At 41.4% G+C, this 21,609-nt stretch overlaps 1 protein-coding gene across 4 annotated transcripts in view; it reads left to right on the forward strand.

Annotated features, from left to right (window-relative positions):
- The first annotated feature begins 4,330 nt into the window (after positions 1-4,330).
- Positions 4,331-21,609, forward strand: part of Stx17 (syntaxin 17) — a 61,602-nt gene continuing 44,323 nt past the window's right edge. The window contains exons 1-3 of one of the 4 annotated variants that reach the window (XM_006538208.2): positions 4,331-4,491; positions 11,190-11,374; positions 19,845-19,910. In XM_006538208.2, the coding sequence (XP_006538271.1) occupies positions 11,252-11,374; positions 19,845-19,910 (189 nt within the window). In that variant the 5' untranslated portion in view covers positions 4,331-4,491; positions 11,190-11,251. Of the gene's footprint in view, positions 4,492-11,187; positions 11,375-11,762; positions 11,964-17,080; positions 17,233-19,844; positions 19,911-21,609 lie in introns of those variants that run through there. The other 3 variants (NM_026343.2, XM_011250090.3, XM_017320367.1) reach the window with 3 other exon arrangements.

A 21,609-nucleotide genomic window follows, 5' to 3' on the forward strand; every position in this document is an offset into this window, starting at 1 on the left:
CTGCGCAGTGAATGAGACATGAGTAGAAAACACTGTGTCCCTGTTTGCATACAGCTGGAACTCTGTCTCTCCCATTATTTGGAAATTTCATTTAGATCACCTTCATATGTGTGTGGTTTAGGAAGCCTCTACTGTATTAGGTTTCCCTACTACTTCTCAAATGGTCCTTAATTTTAACTGTCTCTGCCCATCTTTCCTCTCTCACCCCCATCTTTCCTTTCCATCCTGACTTCATCATTCCAGCCTCCCCCAACCATTCACAATTATCTATTATATTTCTCTTTCCTAACAAGATCTACCTGTATCCCCTAGTACCTTACTTTATACCTAACCTCTGTGGTTGTATGGATTGTAATTGGTTATTATTGCTTAACAGCTAATGTCTACATAAGTTGATATAGACCATATTTGTCTTTCTGGGTCTGGGAAACCTCACCTAGGATGATTCTCTTCTAGTTCCATATATTTACCTGCAAATTTTATGGTGTTATTTTTGTATAAAATGCCTGAGAAATACTCCATTTTGTAAATGTACCACATTTTCTTTATCCATTTTTCTGTTGATGGATATCTAGGTTGTTCCCAGTCCCTGGCTATCATGAATAGAGGAGCAATGAACACGGTTGAGCAAGTGTCTCTGTGGTAGGATGAAGTGTCCTTCAGATATATGTTCAATAGCGATAGAGCTGAATCTTTAGGTACAATGATTTCCATCTTCCTATGGAAGTGCCACACTGATTTCCATAGTAGCTGTATAAGTTAGCAATTTCATCATCAGTAGATGGGTGTTCCCCTGGCTCCACATCCTTGCCATTATGAAGTCACTTTTTTATTGATCTTGGCTATTTTGATATATATAAAATGAAATTTTAAAGTAATTTTGATTTGCATTCATCTGATGGCTAAGGATATTGAACTTTTTTTGTTTCTTAGCCATTTGAATTTTCCTCTAATAAAGAGTTCTCTGTTTAGATTTGTACCTCATTTTAAAATTTGGTTGTTTCCTTAAGATTTCCTTTTTTGAGTTCTTTATATATTTTGGATATTACCCCTCTATCAGATGTGTAGTTGATTAAAAACAGCCTTTTCCCATTTGGTGGGCTGCTGCCATGAGTAGTTTCTCAGTTTCATGATGCCCCATTTATCAATTGTTGATCTTATAGTGTAATAACAATACTCTGTTCAAAACATCTTTTCTGTGCCAATGAGCTCAAGGCTGTTCCTCATTTTCTATACTATTAGTTTCAGTGTATCTGTCCTGATTGAGAGGCATTTGGTCCATTTGGAGTTGAGTTTTGTGCAGGATGTTAAGTATGGATCAAGTCTTCCTCATATAGACAGACATCCAGTTTGACCAGTGTTATTTGTTGAAGATAATGTCTTTTTTCCAGTGTGTGTTTCTGTTTCTTTATTAAAATTCAGGTGTCCATAGATGTGTGGACTTGTGTCTGGGTCTTTAATTCAATTCCACTGATCAACAACTCTGCTAATATGATCCTGGTTTTATTACTATAGCTCTGTAATATAACTTGAAATTTGGAGTGGTGAGACCTCCCACAGTTCTATTTTCCAGGAATGTATTATCTATCCAGTTTTTTCTTTGTTTGTTGTTTTTGGTGCTTCCATATGAATCTGAGAATTGTCTTTTCAAGATCTGTGAAGATTGTGTTGGAATTTTGATGGGGATTGCATTGAATCTGTAAATTGCTTTTGATCTTTTGGTAGAATGGCAATTTTTACTATGTTAGTCCTATCAATCTGTGAGCATGGAAGATCTTTCCATCTTTTGATATCTTCAATTTCTTTCTTCAGTGACTTGAAGTTTTTGTCATACATGTATTTCACTTGCTTGGTTAGAGTTACTCCAAGATATTTACATTATTGAGACCGTTGTGAAAGGTTTTGTTTCACTGATTTTTCTTCGGTCCATCTGTCATTTATATATTGAAAGGCTCTACTGAATTTTGTGACTTGATTTTGTATCCTGTTACTTTGCTAAGAATGTTTATCAGTTATAGGAATTTCCTGGTGGAATTTTCAGGGTCACTTATGCAGACTACCATATCATCTGCAAAGATATTTAGACCTCTTCCATTCCAACTTGTATCCCCTTGCTCTTCTTCATTTGCCTTATTGCACTAGCTAAGACTTTATTGAGTAGGTGTGGAGATAGTGGAAAATCTGGACTTGTTCCTGATTTTAGTAGAAATGCTTTGAGTTTCTGTCCATTTAAGTTGATCCTGGCTATGGGCTTGCTGTAAACTCCCTTCATTTTATTGAGGTATGTCTCTTGCATCCCCGATCTCTCCAGGACTTTTACCATGAAGGGGTGATGAATTTTGTCAATGGCCTTTTCTGCATCTAATGAGGTAATCCTGCGTTTTTTGTCTTTGAGATTGTTGATACTTGACACTCCTTTTAAGCCTCTCCTCCCCAAACCCAACCTTTCTGGGGCTACTCCACTCTTTTTATAGCTCCTCTACCTTCTCATAGATACAATCACACATTTTTCTCAGTGTTCACTTTCCTGCTACATTTCTAACCTTGTGATTATCATTTAGAAGAGCCATCTCTTTAACCACCTTGAAGTTGTTTGAATTCATATCTACAGGCTCTCCATGAAAGCAATCATGTTACCAGGTAATAATTTCTTTTTTGTTTTTGTTTTTTCCAAGATGTATTCTCCTTACTGTTTTGTTTTCTTTGGATCTACTGGGTTAAGTTAAGATATCAAGAAAACTTTGTCTCGTGGCAGCAGATCTTATTATCCTAATAACTTTATGGCTTAAGGCAAGAGCACAGAGAATGGTCACACCCCTTATGTCTAAATATTGAAAGATTCAATTAAGTATTGTAGATTGTAAGTGAGGCTAGCCAAACTGTTAGATTAAATATCATTATCTCTCTACATGACACACCTAAGTTACAGCAAACATCATACAACCACCTGGAAGGCCAAAGTCAATTCCAGAGTGCCACAGCTCCCTGTTGTACTTTTTCAAAACTTAACACTAGTTATCTTTACTTCAAAAGGTCTTGTTTAATGGATTCGGTGTGTGTGTGTGTGTGTGTGTGTGTGAGAGAGAGAGAGAGAGAGAGAGAGAGAGAGAGAGAACACACATCATCTCTCAGTGAGCCTGGAGGTTACCAATTCAACAAGACCAGCTGGGCAGCAAGCTCATGGATCCTTTTGTCTATTTAGATAGTATTAGGATCATAAACATATACCACAGAGCTTGGTTTTGTATGTGGGTGCTGGGTGTCCAAACTCAGGTCTTCATTGTGAAGCAGGCACTTTACCAATTAAATGATTCCCTATTGCTTGTTTAACTGACTTTGGCATTTTACCATCCATCCTATGGCATTACCTAATACCTTTATTTTTCTCCTTGGGATGAAAATTTGATAGATATGCCTCAATCTATGAACTAAGGGTACCATAAACACTAACATCCAGTATACCCCAAAGAAAATTCAAATAGCTTAATTAATAATGAGCTTTATTTTAAAAATTGCCTTTCAAGACTTTCTTAAGCCCCTAATCTGTGGGCTAAAATTCCCCCTCTACTTCCTTTCTACCTGCAGATCCTAAGAACTGAGTTTCCTTACAGCTAACAGGAAATGTTCTTAAGACTGTTGAAAACTTCATCATCAGAAGATCCATTTCAAGCAAAGACCTGAATAGTCATATATATATTTTAGTTGGCTAGGTCTTGAGGTCAGAACATTCAGAGAGGAGAATCAATGACCTGCACACACTTCAAAGCTTGTTCTAGCAGCAGCTGGTCCAACTGGAACTACTTGAGAAGAAATTAGGAAAACCAGCTGTGAGTACAGCGCTGTCACAAACGGGCTGAACTGGAGTGAGTCACTTCCTATCTGTGCTGAGCCTCAAAGTGACCAGGTATCATTTTAATAAGGACAGACGCCCAAAGCACTGCAGCAGGCTCTGGACAAAAAAGTTTATGCCTTCTTTCATTTGTGCCTGTGGCTATTCAGATACTCCTAGCCAGTCACTCAGGGGCTCTGGGAGGCGGGGCGGGGCGGGGCGGGGAAGGATGGCACTGGGTTCCGAGCTTCAGTTTTTACACACCTAAAGAGCTAGGGGCACAAGGCCGTCCTCGCCAACAAAATTCAAGGAACACAATGTGCAGGAAAACTGTAACATGTAGAAGGTTATCCAAGTGTAAATTGTCTTAGATACAGTACACAAGACGACCCATAAAACACTTGGAATTGTTCATCCAGTGGTTGGCACACTATATTACCTCCACGCCCACTGGCCGGGTAGGGGGCGGGGCCACATATCCCGCCCCTGGAGACGCCCCGCCCCTCTCGCGTCTGCGCAGTGTGTATCGACGGCCTCGAGCGCCTAGGCGGGAGGTAAGGGGCTGCCGGGCTGCCGCCACGGGGTCGCTGGGCTGCGATGTGTCACCGCGGGCCGGGCTGTGGACGCAAGGGAGAGGCGCCGGTCACCAAGCCCGGCCTCGGGTCAGTGTGAGCGCCGGGGCCGCGACCAGAAGTGGCCAAGCCTCTCTGTTTTCAGTTTTGGAGTAGCTGTCCCTGCGGGAGCGGGGAGGCCGAGGCCCCACTGCGCTATGCCCTCCCGGGTCGCTGTGAAGAGCTGCTTCGGGCCCTGGGTCGCCGGGCCAGCCGCGCCGCTGGGGTCGTTGGTGTGGCCTGGGTGCGTCCTGGTGACTCCGTGAGGGACGACGCGACACCGGTGCCCAAGCAGGACGCGGAGAGGCCGCAGCTGCGGGGACCGAGCCAGCACTTACTCTCCTTGTACCACCCACATGCCCAAGGGGACGCATTTCCTTGGGAGATAGTGTTATCAGCAGTTTGGGACCTTTTTCCTGGAAAGGGGCTCTTTCGCTTTTAAATAACTCTTGAGTAATTTACTTCACCTTTGGGTACTTTTTCTTCTTGTGGAACCCTAGTATCATGGTACCCATATCATCTTAGTTGCAAGTACCAAGAGATTAAGTTTATAAAAAGCACTTGACACCTCTCACTGCAAATGTGTGTGCTTGGAAAATGACTGCAGGCCTGTCTTCTACACGTTCTTTCATCCATGAAACAGCAATTATTATACATGCACAAACACCAGACAAAAAAATTTGGAGTCATTTGCAATTATTGAAAAGTTGCAGAAGTTGCTGGAGGCCTTGGTGGCCCATGCCTTTAATCCCAGCATTAGGAGGCAGAGGCAGGAGGATCTCTTGACTTCAAGGCTAGCTTAGTCTACAGACTGAATTCCAGGACAGCCCTACACAGAGAAACCCTGTCTTAGAAAAACAAAAAAGAGAGAAAGAAAACTCGTACACATAGTACAGAACACTACAGCGCCCTTGTGTTAGTATTTTACATACCATCCTTAATACAGTCACAGAGAGCAAGAGATTACTATCTGGTTAACTGGGTCTCTTGGGATTCCATTCTTTTTATTAGAGTCCCTTCTGTATTCTACAATGGTATCTAGTAAGCAGCCTTACTCTTGATGGGCCTGGCGACATTACCTTTTCCAATCTGTAGCAGTATCATGACTTTGTGTGCTTTGAAGAGTCAGGAATGTTGGTAATGCCTTTCAAGTAGGAGTTTGTCTATAGTTAGTTGGGACTAGATTGTGTTGCATTTCTGTTAAGAATACCACAAGGTATAAGTACCCTTTTCAGTTTATGCCTCCATGGACCTTCCAGATGGGACCTACTGCTTGTGTGTTGACACAATCAGATGACTTAGTTAAATTTGGTATCTGGGAGATTCTCTATAGCAATTAGTAGTCCAGTTATTCCCCAAGTACTATTTATTACTTTGATACTGTAACAGCCCTCAATTTCCCTCCTTTATTGACTTCTGCTCTAAGGAGGCACTTTCCATCTGGTTTCTTTATCTGTATTCACTATTTTGTGTCAACATAAACTCCTATGATTGCTGGGTACTGATGACCCACGCCTTTAATCCCAGCACTCAGAAGGCAGAGGCAGGTGGTTCTCTGAGTTCAAGGCCAGCCTGGTCTACAGAGTGAGTTCCAGGACAGCCAAGGCTACACAGAGAAAGCCTGTCTTGGAAAAATAAAAAAAAAAAACAAAATCTCATATGATTATTTTGCTGTTATTATGTACTTAATATATCAAATTGTTCTCACTTTGGCCATTAGAAGGTTTTGTGTTGTCCTTATTATTTTCTGTACCTCTGTGACTTCTGCACCAGTTCTGGAATCAACCGCGTCTCTAAGGACTCCTGGTCTCCTTCGCTCACCTGCAGCTTGCTGCCCTCTCTCTGTCTTTCAGAATGGTATTAGACACTAACACCTGTGGTCTAGGGGTGCTCACTGCTACTAGGGTGCCATTACACTCAGAGCCTCACCAAAGACAGCAGTACATGCATATATACATCCATGTATGCAAGATGAACGTTTATCTCTGTATTTATAGATTGTGAAGAAATCAAAGTGCAGACTGGTACCTCTGTCTTTTTACACGACCAGGATCATCCTAGTATTGGCTCCTGCTTGTTCTCTAACAGTGAGAACTGACTCATTTCCTGGGAAACCTTTCCCTATCTGTTCAGTCCTGGTATATGCAGAAATTCATTCCAGGATGTCTGAAATATACAACCCAGAGAAACACACAGCACAGCTGTTCTCACCTTCAACCTTACAGTGATCAGCAAAACTACCATGTCCTCTTCTCTACTTGCTTTCTTGCCCATGGTAATGCAGTCTTGTTTCTCCTATATCTTGGTATTTTTAAAGTTGCATGAAGTAGCATTTACTCTTTGATGTGTATGGGTCCATGGGCTTTGACAAGTGCAGATATAACAACACCATGATAATAAATCTTATCACAAATATTTTGTGCTTCTTAAAAATCATTAAAATAATATAATAGCTTCACAGAAGTTTGAGAATCTAGGAATTTTGTATATTTTTGGACGTTTTTACAGGTGTCAGCTCTTTATCCCTTTAAACCTAGTGTTTTAATCATGTAACACAGTCTGACTTTATAACTAAAAAATGAAAAAAATTATTTCAGTCAGTATTCCAACACACTTCTATACCATGTTTTGACATTGAATTGGGATCCTCCTGTAACAGATAACGAATGTGAGCTATTTTATCATTTGATGGCAACCATGGTAGATGACATTTTGTTATGGTAACAGTATGCCTGCAATAATTTGAATATTATGCTCTCAGATATATAATTTCATATAATTCTGTAAACAATAGGAAATGATAGAAAGAATCTAATTCTAGCTAGAAGTGGACTGTGAACTAGAAAAATCTCCTAGGACACCATTTTTTCCCTTGCTAATTGGTTAATCTTTAGTTAGAATATGGAGAGGTGCTTCTGGTAGAATGCAAACAGGAAGAACCTTTAATGGCTTATTTGGCAATGAGCATATTTTTAAAATTTAAAGTTTATCTGCTTAATATTCTATTTTTAGCTACCTAAGTCGTCATAGGAGGTAATATGGATTTATGTGTGAGGAGGGTAATCAGAATGTAGTTTATAGTAGTAGGAAATTAGGATCATCTTAAATAACTCACAATGGATGATTAGATTATGGGACACACACAGTGTAATACTATGCTACTATGTAATAAAAAGGTTTACATGGTAACATTTTTTTGTATACTTGGTCAGGTTATTCAGAATAAACCCAGTCAGTCAGTTAGTCAACCCAGCAATAAGTTATTATTTTCATTCCATCCTTTTATTTTCTTCATTGTTATAATTTTTTTTTCATAATCCTTAGCACTGTTTTGTGTTTTGAAGGGGAAAAGGTGAATTCAGTGAATGTTTAGTGACCACATCATTACCTCCCAGATACCAGATGCCTTAACAGACTCTGGGGATCCTGGAGAGCGCCAAAAAGAAATGTGCGTGTTCGTTCTCTCTCTCTCTCTCTCTCTCTCTCTCTCTCTCACACACACACACACACACACACACACACCCTTTCCCTCTGTCTCTCTCTCCCTTCTAGCTTGCTTTCTCTCCCCCTTTCTCCCCCTCCCCCTTTCTCCCCTCCCTCCCTTTCTCCCCTCTCTCTCCTTTTAATGAGTTTGTTAAACTGAGCCTTGCATGCCTGAAAATAATTATTTTGGCTTCACCACAGATGATAACTTGCCTAGGTATGCACCAGCTCCCGAGTACTTTGAAGATGTTCCTATCTTTTGATATATTGCTTTGATGAAAAGTTGGCTGCTTTTGTTGTTTTAATTTATCTGTTATCTCTGGTTTGCTCTTTAAGATCTTTTTCTTTGTCCTTGATGCTCTGAGTTTCCTATCATGTGCTTAGGTAAGTTTGTTTTTATTTATGCTAGCAGGATTTATGCATTTTTAAAACTTGACATCTGCCTTTACTTCTCAGCATAATTCCTTTAAATTCTTTCTTTGGGCTGTTTTTTGTATCCGTTTCTATTTGCTACTGAGCTTGTGAATTTATGTCCTTTATCTTCTCCTTTACAGTCTTCATCTTGTCATCGTCCGAGTTCTGAGTCCTCTCTCCAGCTAGGTGTGATTTCTTATTTATTTTATCTTTTGAGGTTTTCAGTTTAGAAAGTTTTAATTCCTCTCATGTACCAATTGGACTGTTAACTCTTTTGTAGCATTATTTTAATTTAAAAAAAGAGCCCACTCCTTTATGTCCTTTTGAAAATTTTATTCCTTTATATGTCTTTGTAGATTTAGGAATAGACATTTCTTTCTGAATCACTTTCTCATCTCTGTATCTGCCTGTTGTTATTTTCTGCTGTGGTCTGAGCCTATTTCTTTTGATACTGTACTTCTATCCATGTGTCTCTAGTTTATGTCTGCTCTCTGATTCAGTTTTAACCCTGATCTTGGTGCCTGGAAATTTTCCCTGAGAGCTTGTGTTAGGCATAAGAATCAAGTTCTTTGCTGGGCAGTGGTGGCACACGACTTTAATCCCAGCACTAGGGAGGCAGAGGCAGGCAGATTTCTGAGTTAGAGGCCAGTATGGTCTACAGAGTGAGTTCCAGGACAGCCAGGGCTATACAGAGAAACCCTGTCTTGAAAAACAAAAACAAAAACAAAAAACAAAAAAAAGTTCTTAGCCAATGGGTAAGGGAAGCAGCTTTAACTATAGCCATTGTTTGAAGATTTTCAACTGAAAGAAAGGAGAAAATCAGCGCATTATTTAAAGCAGCTCTTGATGTTTGGGGACATTAGGTCTCTTTGAGAATCTGAAAATAATGAATCCTAAAGAGTCAGGATCTCACAGAGTCTATGTGTAAAAGTGTATCTTTACAAGGCCTGGGTAAGAAGCCATAATCCAACAGAATTACATGTTCAATATGACTATGGGCTAAGGGGGTGACATCAAGGCATGATATCATTTGATGGTGTTCAAGCTTGGTTAAGCAGGGAAGCACATATTTATATAAGATCTGTTACAAGTACAAACTTATAAAACTGCTGTAAGTAAATGTCTCCAGTTAATGCCAGTGTGGGGTTTTAGAGCATGCTCACTTCCAGCTCCCACCTCTCCTGTCCTGTTCCCAGAGGCATATGCTAGGACTTTCAGTATGGCCATAGAATCCCGGTGACCCAGAATAATGTCTTCATACTTATATGTCTGAAGAGAATCTGGTTCTTTGACTTTTTAAGTATATGTATTTATTTGTGTGTGTCATGCATGTGCTATGGTGTGCATGTGGAGGTCATGCATGTGCTATGTCATGCATGTGCTATGGTGTGCATGTGGAGGTCAGAGGAAGGCTTGTGGGAGTCAGTTCTCTCCCACGTAGGACCTGAGAATCAGTCTCAGGCTGTGTCTTGGCAGCAAGCGCCTTTTCCCACTGAGCCATCTCCTGGCCTTGTAAGTACGGTTCTTATTGGAGTTCTGTTGCTGGTTACTTAGTAGATCACTTCGTCTAAGAAGAGGAGATAAGGGCCTTCCGTGAGAGGAGTTCTGTATTGTGAAATGTGCTTGAAGTATATAATTACACAATTACATTATGATGACATTGGAAGTGGAGCTTGATACAAGCAGAAATGTTAAGAGGGAATTTTTTCCTTGCAGGTTTGCTATTTGGCAGTTTTTAAAACGATGGCTGTTCTGTGCCCAAACATATCAGGAAGCCATCCTCTTTTTTTTTTTTTTTTAAAGAAAGAGAGCATGGCTTATTGAATTGTCTCCTGTCTTTTTTTTTTTTTTTTTTTTTTGGTTTTTTGAGACAGGGTCTCTCTGTGTAGTCCTGGCTGTCCTGGAACTCACTCTGTAGACCAGGCTGGCTTTGAACTCAGAAATCTGCCTGCCTCTGCCTCCCAAGTGCTGGGATTAAAGGTGTGCACCACCACGCCCAGCTGCCATCCTCATTTTTAGCACACATACTGCACATTATAAAAGACCTCAGGAAACAGCCACAAAATGTAGAGGAGACGCTGCAGAATAAGGAGGTCATTGACAGCTTCATTTTACTCTGTTCATTTTCGTATTTTCTTTAAGTTTTTAATTGTATTTTAATTGTGTGTGTGTGTGTGTGTGTGTGTGTGTGTGTGTGTGTGTGTGAATAAGTTCTTTCTTTCTACCATGTGGGTCCCAGATATTGAACTCAGGTCTTCAGGCTTGGTGGTAAGCCCTTTTGCCCACTGAGCCATCTTGTGGTCTCTCATTTATACACATTTTCTGAACATTCTAGAGTAAGCTTGGAAGGTAGAGGCAGGAGCATTGGGCTTCCCAGGCCAGGCTAGACTTACATAGGTCCATCCTGCCTGTGCTGTAAAAATGAACACTATTTGAAAAGTGTTCAGGAATGACTAGATACAATTTTCATGAAGAGAATATTTTAATAACTATCATTTCATAGAGAAACAAAGCTATACACGTTCAGTTTTGGGTTTATATGTATTTAGAGTAAAGTATAATTGCATATTTTTTGCCTTTTATGTTTTAAAATTTTATTTTATGTGTATGAGTGTCTGTCTATGAGTATGTCTATGCACTATATGTGCAGTGCCAGAAAGGGCCAGAAAATGGTGTCAGACGCCCTGGAACTGGAGTTACTGACGGTTGCAAGTCATCACGTGGGTGCTGGGAGCCAAACCTGGTTCCTCTGGAAGAGCAGCCAGTGCTCTTACCCTCTCCAGCCTTGTATGTGTTTACTTTTAAAAAGAACGGAATCTGTTGTAAAAGCGTTCTTCAATGTTCCCCTTTAGGTGTTTCTGTTTGAGAGAAGAGAGCTGCTGCAAGAGGAAGTAGCGGCTCATCAGGCTTCAGGATGTCTGAAGATGAGGAAAAGGTGAAGTTACGCAGGCTTGAGCCAGCGATACAGAAATTCACTAAGATCGTGATCCCAACAGACCTGGAGAGGCTAAGAAAACACCAGATAAACATCGAGAAGGTGAGTGTTTCATTTCTATCACAGAAGCAGGTACCTGTGTGGGTTCTTCCTTGCTGTCTACGTTTCAGCTACAAGGAGAGTCTGAGGCTTTTCTGAGACCCCTCCACCCTGCTTATAGCAGCATTACTTTTCAACTGGTCTTCAAGTTCACAATTGTAATTCTCAAATATTCCTTTTATTATGTTGAGGAAGGGAGATGGGAGTAGAGTTTATGCCTTTTTAATTTACATGTGGAGGTCTTAGATAGTAATTAAATCACACTGTTTGATGGTGCCCCATAGTGTGAAGGTGGGGTGCTGTGGCTAATGGACCTGCCTTAATCTCATTCACCCCATGGCTAGTGTTTTGAACTTGTGCCTATCAAGAACTTCTATCCTCTTCAGGTGCACATGTAAACGATGTAAACAATTGTGTGATGTGAGGGAATTTCCTTTCTTCACTGCTTCTCTTTGACAAAGGATCCAAATTGAGAAGTTCTGCCAAGGCAGATGAGCTGCTCAGAGGCCCTGCCCTGGCCAGGGTGTGATGTGGGCCTGTGATGTTTACCGAAGCCTCAGGTTTACTGAGAACTGAGCTTTGACTTGGAAAGGTGGGTTGTCATCTGCTTTCAGCACTGAGCTGTGTCTACCTCTACTTCTTTATTTTTATTTTTATTTTTATTTTTATTTTAGGGTTAGAATGGATGGTGTGGTTATTAAGCCTTTCAGTATCAGCTGTATTTACTAAAAATACCAAAGTTTTTCTTCTACTGATTTTTCTAGTATTTAAGTGCTTTTAAAAAACACAAAAATTAATTTCTAAGATGTCTACAATGAAACTTTCTCTAGGAGTCTTCTAGAATTCAGGATTAATATTTTTCCATCCCCATTTCTTCTCTTCTTTATATATGGAGCATAAGCGATGGCTCTATTGCATCAGGATACAGAAGGAAGTATCTGCTAAACTGCTTCTTGCACTGGAAGAAAGTGAAAGCTCAAAAAAACACGGCTAATGAAACCTTTTACCTTGAGTTGAGCAATCCAAAGTAAACACGTCAGCTTCAATATTTCTCCATTACAAAGGATAAGAATTAGGTAGATGAACTGAATCTGAAAGGGAGAAACAAGAGGTCTGTGAGCTCTTAAAGCCATTTCCCCCTTTATTGTCCTACTCTAAGTTTGACATTTAACATATGTTTCTCATTTTGCATGGAAATGCCTGTTGTCATTGCCCTTCAATCCTAGCTACAAGTGTATGTGATCCTATCAATGGGAAAGGGGGAACCCCACAGCAAATCGGAGGAATAGGGAATAGGGTTAGATGCATTGGTGATTGGATTAGCTGTACAAGGTGTAGTAAGAGAATTACCCTGGAGTTAGTGCCATCGATCCTGCTTTGCCTGAACATGTTTCTTTTAGCAGTTTTGCTTATTATGAAACCTTCAGACGTTATCAGATGATTATCCTGGACAGATAGATGGTAATGTCTAAAACCAAGAAAGTAGGCTCATACTGATTTATGCTTTTGTCTTTAAATATCCTTGAACATTCACTGTCTGCAGGGTTTCTAGTTTGCTTATGAAAACTCCTCTTTCTGTGCACAGGCTTGAATGGTGCATTTTGGTGGCTAGGCTGTGTTATGAAGCACACTTAAAACTGCAGCCCCTCACTCTGTTCAAAAGAGTTAAGAACTAAATTCAGGCTCCAGGTGTCTTACGTGCCTTACTTTAAAAGAGGCATATTCTTCTTGAGGAAAAGGTGTAGAAAGATAAAATATTTATTATTCTGGCCATCAGTCATCCAATATGAATTTAAAAGAAGAAAGCCAGACTGAAGGGAAATTGAAGGTAAGCCTTTTGTAGAGTGAGTCTGCAACAATGAAAACAAAGAGAGCAGTGTGCTGGGGACACCTGGGCCATGTGCATAGCCCTGCAGGGGGACCCTGGACACATGATGAGTGTTGCTAGCATGGGATGCTGACGTTTGAAGCCTTAATGTGTGAGAGGTGTAGTCCAGTAAGGAGGAACTGCAGGGTAGCCAACTTGGGACACAGTTGTCTTTGTTTCATATTGTTGGGATCTAAAGAGAAACATACTGTGTGGGATGTACACAGGGTTCTTGTGAATTAGTTTATGGGTAAGATGCAAGTGGCAGAAACCCCCTAAGTGGCTTATCAGATAAGGTGGAGTTTGTTTGCCTTGGATTTGCCTCCGTCTCATCTCTCATGGCGGTGGAAGTTGTCCATTACCTGCAGGCATGTCCCTCACACCAAGCTTCATCCTCCTAATGATCTTATTAGGGCTTTTTCATTTTGAAGGTAAATTCCTCAGTAAAGAAGGTGCAGGAAGTATGGCGCTGAATAATTTTACTTTCTGTCTTACATCTGTTAATGACACGCACCCCATCATTTGCCTCCTGTTTTACATCTGTTAATGACATGCACCCCATCATTTCCCTCCATCCAAGCTTTGTTCTTTGTTCAAATCTCCCAGCTCTGATTCTTCCTGTGGGGTATGCTCTGTAATGTCATCACTTCATATTAAACGCACTATCTTGACACAGCCTGTTTACAGATTTAATACCTGTGTTTTAACTGCAGTCTACCTATTGGAGTTATTTTATCAGAGGTGAGGCTATAGTAGGGATAAAGTGGGGGGCTAAGAGGGCTGAGTGTACTATGCATTATATGACCATCCATCTGACCTAAGTGAAGGAACGTGAACAGGAAGACAGCAGAGAGCACCAAGGGATTCCTGGCCCGGGCTGCTTGCAGTATCCCATCTCATCTTTGTCCTTATTAGGTTTGGAGTCCAGGATCCCCAGCTGGCCCTGCAGAGAGGGTTATCGTCCATGGTCATGGACAGTTGCTTGAGCATGTAGGGATGTAATGTGGCAACTACTTGCAACTCCCAACAATTGCTCTCTCCCTACTACACTCTGTAGGGAGTTGCCTGTACCTAGTAGCTCTGGATGCCCACCCTTCCTGGAGTACAGGTGCCTGTGGCCTTCAAGCACCCCCTGCCCCGAACTCCCAGTCACCTCTGCAGCCTCAAAATTGTCCCTCTGGCTGGTCTGCCGAATCCACTACAGTGTGTCTATGTTCTTCCCAGCTTCTGAAGTTTGCATAAAAGTTCTCGTCTGTTGGTGTCCTCTGCTGGGTTCTCGCTGCTCTTGTGCATTTTTACTTCTTAATGTTCTTTATTGTACTTGCCTGAGATTTTGAGCAGAGATGAATGTTCACATTCAATCTGCCAGGTTTAATGAGAAACAAGATTATTTATTACAGGAAATAAATATTAGCTTTGTGTTTGCTGTTTCTCAGATTGTTTGCATTGAATAATATGTAAAAATAGATTTCCAATTCTCAAGAAGTTTGCAGTTCAGTTAAAGACACAAGATAGGAAATAATCAAGAATGATGGAGGCAGCATGTGACTGTGTGTGGAGTGGGAGACGTGGACTCAACAGTCAGCATGCGCCTGCACCCAGCAGTACCCAGCAGTACCCAGCAGCACCCAGCAGCACCCAGCAGCACCCAGCAGCACCCAGCAGTACCCAGCAGTACCCAGCAGTACCCAGTAGCACCCAGCAGTACCCAACAGTACCCAGCAGCACCCAGCAGCACCCAGCAGTACCCAGCAGTACCCAGCAGCACCCAGCAGTACCCGGCAGTACCCAGCAGCACCCAGCAGCACCCAGCAGTACCGAATGAAAGAAGCAGGGATACTGCTGTGCTACTTATGTACTTGCTCATATTTGCTTGTTAGTTTGTAATCAGAGCGAATCCCCTCCCATCCTGTGACTGTCTCCTTTACCAAACTCACATGGGGAGTGATACTGGATTTGGTAAATGTGATCATTTACTTCTTGTCCATGTTTGGTTATCAAGGATATAGCTATATCTCACAGTTCTGGCTAGTGAACCTTGATCGATTGCCTTGTAGAAATTTGGAAACTTCTAGGAATATTTTCCTACTTAAAAAAAAGATATACATATAAGGAAACATTTGCATTTCTTCCAGTGGTCTAGCTGTGTCTTCCTGTTGAATCTGGAAATATAGCCAACCAAGCTGGATTAGGGCACAATCGAGGGTGTTATTGGAAGTAGTAAAGCAGAAAGCAGCACCCAGGCATGTGACAACCTTTTAATGTCTGTATTGAACCACTGTCACATCCCTGGGATGACTGCTACACTCTTGGCTGCTTTCTGTGTTTGTTGTTGGAGCCATTTTAAAGTTCGTGTTTCTGTATTTTGCAACCCAAAGCATAATGTGGTAGTTTTGCCTTAATTTACCTGCCTGTTCTGCTGTGCAGATAGACAAAGACCATCTCCTATAAAAGCCAGCAGTGTAGAGGTGCTGGCCAGTGGCCCAAACTTAACTACAAATTTAAAAGTTGCTGCTTCTAGTGTTTTTACGTATATTAACTCACCCTACTTTCTACCACGCCCCACCAAATAGTTGGGATAATAACTTTCATAGTATATCCTAATTTCACATAAACTTGAATAGTAGGCAATAGCAATGTGAATTCTTTTCTCCTTTTCATTTTTGAAATTCACTGTATTAAGGGATAATGCCATTGAGGCAGTAATCACTTCTCCAGCCTTTTTGAGATGTGGGTAAATAATGACAGCAGAAGCAAAGGCCGCTGCTTTTCTTTGCTGAGAATTATGTTACAGGTTTCCGTATGTTATAACATTTCATTTTTCAATAGATTTATAGGTCAAATATTATTGATGCTTTGTCTTCTAGTTTTTTATGTTTATTTATTATTAATGTGATGTACGGGGACACACATGCCATAGTGTAGATGTGGAGATCAGAGAACAACCTTTGGAGTCCTTTCTCTTCCTTCTGTGTGGCTCCTGGGGATTAAACTCAGTTCTTGGGCTTAGGGCCAAGCCATTACCTGCTGAACCATTTCACCAGCCTAAGTTTTGCTTTTTGAGACAAGGTTTCACTATGTAAGCCCCAGCTGGCCTTGACCCCTGGACCTCCCTTTTCTAGCTCCCCAGTGCTGTGACTCCAGGCCTGCGTTGTCACACTGCACTGTGTGTTACGTTGTAGGTGGAGAGACATTGAGAGCAGATCAGCTGCATATGTGGAGGTTGCTATGTTAGTACATATGTCTAATGTATACGTTCTTGAGAGTGCACTTCCAAGAAGGGCACTCTCTTGGCTCCACGGCAGAACCTCATATGCACATCATTGTAATTGTCACCAAGTGCGGCACTGACCTCTCATCTGTGCTAACTCATCCTTCTTTTATGTCACCTGTGAATTTGATAGTTATATGTTCTTTATTTTGAAGTTATCAGTGAGAGTGCTAGACAGAAAAGGGACAAGGTCTCTGGTTCCCCAAGGTCTGGTCTCTCACACCATCTCCATCTCTCAACTAATTTTGTAAACACTTGCCTGAAGATTTACATTAATATTTATAGCCCAGGTCAGTCATTTTATATATATATATATTCTTTGTGAAATTAGGTCAACATTTGCAAATATTAGGAATTTCTCCAGTTCTTCATAAATATACATAAGTATTTGCAAGGTTTCCTGGTTTACTCAGATGTCATTTTCTTGTGCCTGTTGATTTGAGCTCATTTGAAGTGAGTAGGTTTACTCTTTCTTGGTTTTCTCCCCTCCCTCCCTCCCTCCCTCCCTCCCTCCCTCCCTTCCCTTCCTCCCCCCTTCCTTCCCTCCTTCCCTCCTTCCTTTTTCTTTTAGGAGAGAAGGGGTTGAATTTGCTAACGATAGAACACAGAACCTCTTGGATGCCAGGCAAGCACTGCAGCTGTGAGCTGTATCCCTAAGCCTGTTGTTGTTGAGATAGGATCTCCCTAAGGTGCCCAAACTGGTCCTGAACTTTTGGATGTCAGGTAATCCTCCTGTCTCAGCTCACTGGTTAGCTGAGATTGCAGGCATGTTCCTTCATACGTAGTTTTATTTCCTCCTAATGACTTATTAGAACTTTTCTACTTTGAAGTTGAATTCCTCTGTAAAGAGGGTAGAGGAAGATAGAAGGCGCACCGAAAAGCTTGGCTTTCTGTCTTATGTTTGTAATGGCATGCACCTTACCATCCGCTACCACTCAAGCTTTGTTTTTTGTTCAGACCCCAACTCTGGTACTTCCTGTGGTGTATACACTGACTAATGCCATCACCTCAGACATAAGCACACAATCTTGGCACAGCACTGTGCAGTAGACCTTGGCATTTATATATTTAATGCCCATTTTTGACTATTTGGAGCAAAGCTGCAAATATCTGTGTTTCCAGACAATTATGATGGTGAAATAATAATTGCATAAAACCATCATAAGGAGTAAGATATTGGATGATGGGACTGGAGAGTTAGCTAAGTAAATAAAGTGCTTGCCAAACAAGTGCGAGGACTGGAGTCTGCGTCTCCAGAGCCCATATGAAAGCTAAGCAGGTATGGTGGTCTGCTTGAAATCTCAAAACATGGAGAGGCAGAGACAGGATCTCCAGCGAGTTTTAGTTGGAGTTCCTATTGCTGTGATTAATAACCATGACCAACAGCAAGTGGGAGGGAAGCGTTTATTCTATCTTACACTTCTAGATCACAATCCCATCACTGAAGAAGTTAGGACATGAACTCAAGCAAGGCAGGAAGCTGGAGTCAGGAGCTGATGCAGAGGCTGTGGGGAAGTGCTGCTTACTGGCTGACTCTACCTGCTTCCTTTAAATACTCAGGATCGCCAGCCCAGTGGTAGCAATGAATGGGCCTCACACATCAGTCACTAACTATGGAAATGCTCTATAGGTTTTCCTACAGATGGAGCTTATGATCATATGGAATCATTGTTTCCAGTTGAAATCCCCTCCTCTCAGATGACTTCAGCTGTGTCAAGTTACATAAACTAGTCCCACATTGGGGCAAGCCGGCGAGCTAGACTGGCGAGGTCAATAAGCTCCCGGTTCAGCTCACAACCCTGATGAAGTGAGTCAAGTGGAGAATAACTGAGGTGGCCATATAGACCAGCACAGAAACAGAGGTTAATCTCTGCTCTCTACACACTCATGCATGTACATTCATACCTCCTGACATGAGCCCTCACATGAGGCACATGTGCCCTGCACGCATGCACACACACACACACACACACACACACACACTCAGACACACATGAAAAATCCCTATGCACAAGGGAGATACTCAGAAGTAGAATATATAATTAGTTAATTAGCCTACCCAGGCCTTTAGCATAGGTACTGCCCATCAATATTTCAAGTGTATTAGCTTTACCACATCCTTGTTGTCCTTCATGTTTGTCGGTGCTTCTGTATTCTTAGTATTTGGTAGTCAAGGTGAGGCAGTTGCTATCATGGCACCTGTGAAGACAATTTCTTTCTCTCTTTGTTATCTTTTTCCATTGGTCTTGCCCCTCCCTCCCTCCCTCCCTCCCTCTCTGCCTCCCTCCCTCCTTCCCTTCCTTCATCTTTGTTATAGCCTACAATGCTGACTAAAGTTTCCAGTGTGACACTAGCTGGGACCAGTAAGACCAGATCTTTACCTTCTTTTTAGTCTCAGAGAGGGTCCTTTACCACAAAGTATTATGTGATCTGTGTGGATTGCATTTTCGCAGCTGCCTCAAGGTTTAGAATATACATACTTGGTGTGTGTGTGTGTGTGTACATGTATGTGCAAGTGCATGTACCATGTTGGCATATAGAGGTCAGAGGACAACTTCCAGGAGGTGGGAGTTAGTCCTGGAGATGGAATTCCAGTAGTTAGGCCTGGTGCCCACCTGCTGCACCATCCTGCCAGCCTGAGTGTTTAGAAATAAAAAGTTGTTGTTCATCTGAGTATTTACCATTTTCCATCCTCTTCATTCCTTCGTGGAGAATCAGAGTTCTGCCAGGTACGGTCAGCATCTCATAGTGTTTGTGCAGTAGTGACAGATGCTGGCCGCTGCTGTGGATGTGAGCGCACACTCCTCCTTCACTTCCCCGAGTGGGAGCTGTGGTTGAGCTGTGTCTCTTCTCTGTGACCTGCATGTTCCATTGGTCTCTGGCTCCTGTTGTTTACTGAAGACTTCTGTCACTCCAGCATCCTTTTTCTTTCTGCCTGCTTTTGGGGTTTATTGATTTTTGTTTTAAAAGTCTGACCTTAGTTCTTAGCATTCACTAAGGAATGCTCTCTGTCTTCCAGCTTCTTTTCAACCCTCATTCTCTGTATTGTCCACCCCAGAGAATTGGTAGGTAGAAAAAAACAGTATTTTGGCCAAAAAAAGTAATTCGGTCTGATATTTTATAGCATTTATTATTATTTCCAAATATTTAAAATGTAATATTGAACGCCTTCAGAAAGTTAACTGTCATTACAAAAGTCACTGTTTTCCTCCCTGGTGTGTCAGAGTGGATGAGTGAAGGTTTTTGTGGGAACTGGACACGGTCGCTCTTGTGATATAAAAGTCAGTGCTTTCCCATGCCTTTCATTCCTTCTCTTTCTCTCTCTTTTGAAACAGTATCAGCGGTGCAGAATTTGGGACAAGTTGCACGAAGAGCACATCAACGCAGGGCGCACGGTTCAGGTAAGGCTGGTGTGAGTCAGTAGGAAAGAGACAAAAATAATTCAGGACACTAAGCCTGTGTCTTAAGTGTTCATTCTAAAATGTGTGAGATGAGACCCAAACATAAACAAAGTCCACTCCTGTCATGTGCCTTTTGCAGCTGCCTGAGGCAGTGGCAGGAATTCAGTGCAGCCATGTTTGGGCTCCATCCCATGCGGTCAGCCTGTGGCATCCGGCTCACTGGATGCTCCTGGGCTTTTGGTCGTGAGGTGGGGCTCAGCTGACTCCTTCCCAGATGATCCTCTGTTGGGTTTGTGTTACTGTTTACCAGGGACTGCTGAGTCACTTTTCATGGTATAGAATTTTTCTTCTGGAATAATAAATTAACTTACATTTTCACAGTCAATGCATTTTCTTGTATTAATTAATTTGTTGGCTGACAAATAATGCTACTTGTAGTCTTAACATTTTTTAAAATTGCCTTGAAGGGTAAAAAATTTTCACATATATTGTGTGTGTGTTCTTCATGTATATTATACTGATATATTTGCAAGACACTAACATCTATAATTTGAGAGAGACAGAATTCTATCTATGAAATGTATTAACTATATTCTTTGATACTTATTTTTAAAAACTCTAATTATTTTAAACTAGCATTTAAAAATAGTATTTTCAGGACCAGTGAGCTAGTTTATCAGTAAAGGCACTTGCCACCAAGCCTGAGAGCCCAGGCTCCAGCCCAGGACCAGCATGGAAGAAGCTGCTCATCTTTTGACCCCACACTAAATAAGTAAATACATACAAGTCCTGAAAAACATGTATATATATTTGTTTATATATATATTTTTTTCACTGTTTTTAAAGTATAACACAGCCGGGCAGTGGTGGCGCATGCCTTTAATCCTAGCACTCGAGAGGCAGAGGCAGGTGGATTTCTGAGTTCGAGGCCAGCCTGGTCTACAGAGTGAGTTCCAGGACAGCCAGAGCTACACAGAGAAACCCTGTCTCAAAAAACCAAAAAAAAAAAAAAAAGAAAAAAAAAAAGAAATTCTGTCTCAAAAATATATATAAATAAATAAAGTACAACACAGTTAGAGACAGAAGCTCATGATTCTCTGTCTTTAAGACCTACCAGGAAGACTCCGTTGTGAGGCTTCTGGCCCACTTCCCCGTTACCTAGTGATTACTCAACAGCCCCTGTACCCCTGTAGCTGGTGGGTTAGGTGCTCGCATTTTACTCCTGCCATGTAATGGAGCTATAGCTTTTCATTTTGTTCCCTTCTCTTTTATAATTGCATATATACAGCTCATGGTTTAGTTAGTGCTAAGTACCTCAGTATTTTGATTGTAAGGACATTATTTTCTGTAAGTCAAATAGTGAAATTCAGCCTTTGATTTTTTTTTTAAGCTAATGACAACCTTGTTTTTAATTACCTGGCTTTCTGTCTGCGTATTTTTGAGTTTTTAGAAAATGTTCTATGTGTCTTACACATTGCTGTTAATAATATTGTTTTGTGTGTGTGGATATATCTGGCCCATTTGTTATTTAAGAAGTTCCGTCCCTAAGCCCCTCAGTGGCCAAGCCCAGTAGGACTCTGCTGCTGCGCCGGGGTTTCCCTGGCGTGCATGGCTCGGAGGGTAAAGAGGATAAAGAGACTGAACTTGAGTTCAGTCCTCAGAACCCATATAGACATCTGGACACCATAGCACATGTCTT

Source organism: Mus musculus, chromosome 4, assembly GCF_000001635.26.
Source record: "Mus musculus strain C57BL/6J chromosome 4, GRCm38.p6 C57BL/6J".
Lineage (NCBI taxonomy): Eukaryota > Metazoa > Chordata > Mammalia > Rodentia > Muridae > Mus > Mus musculus.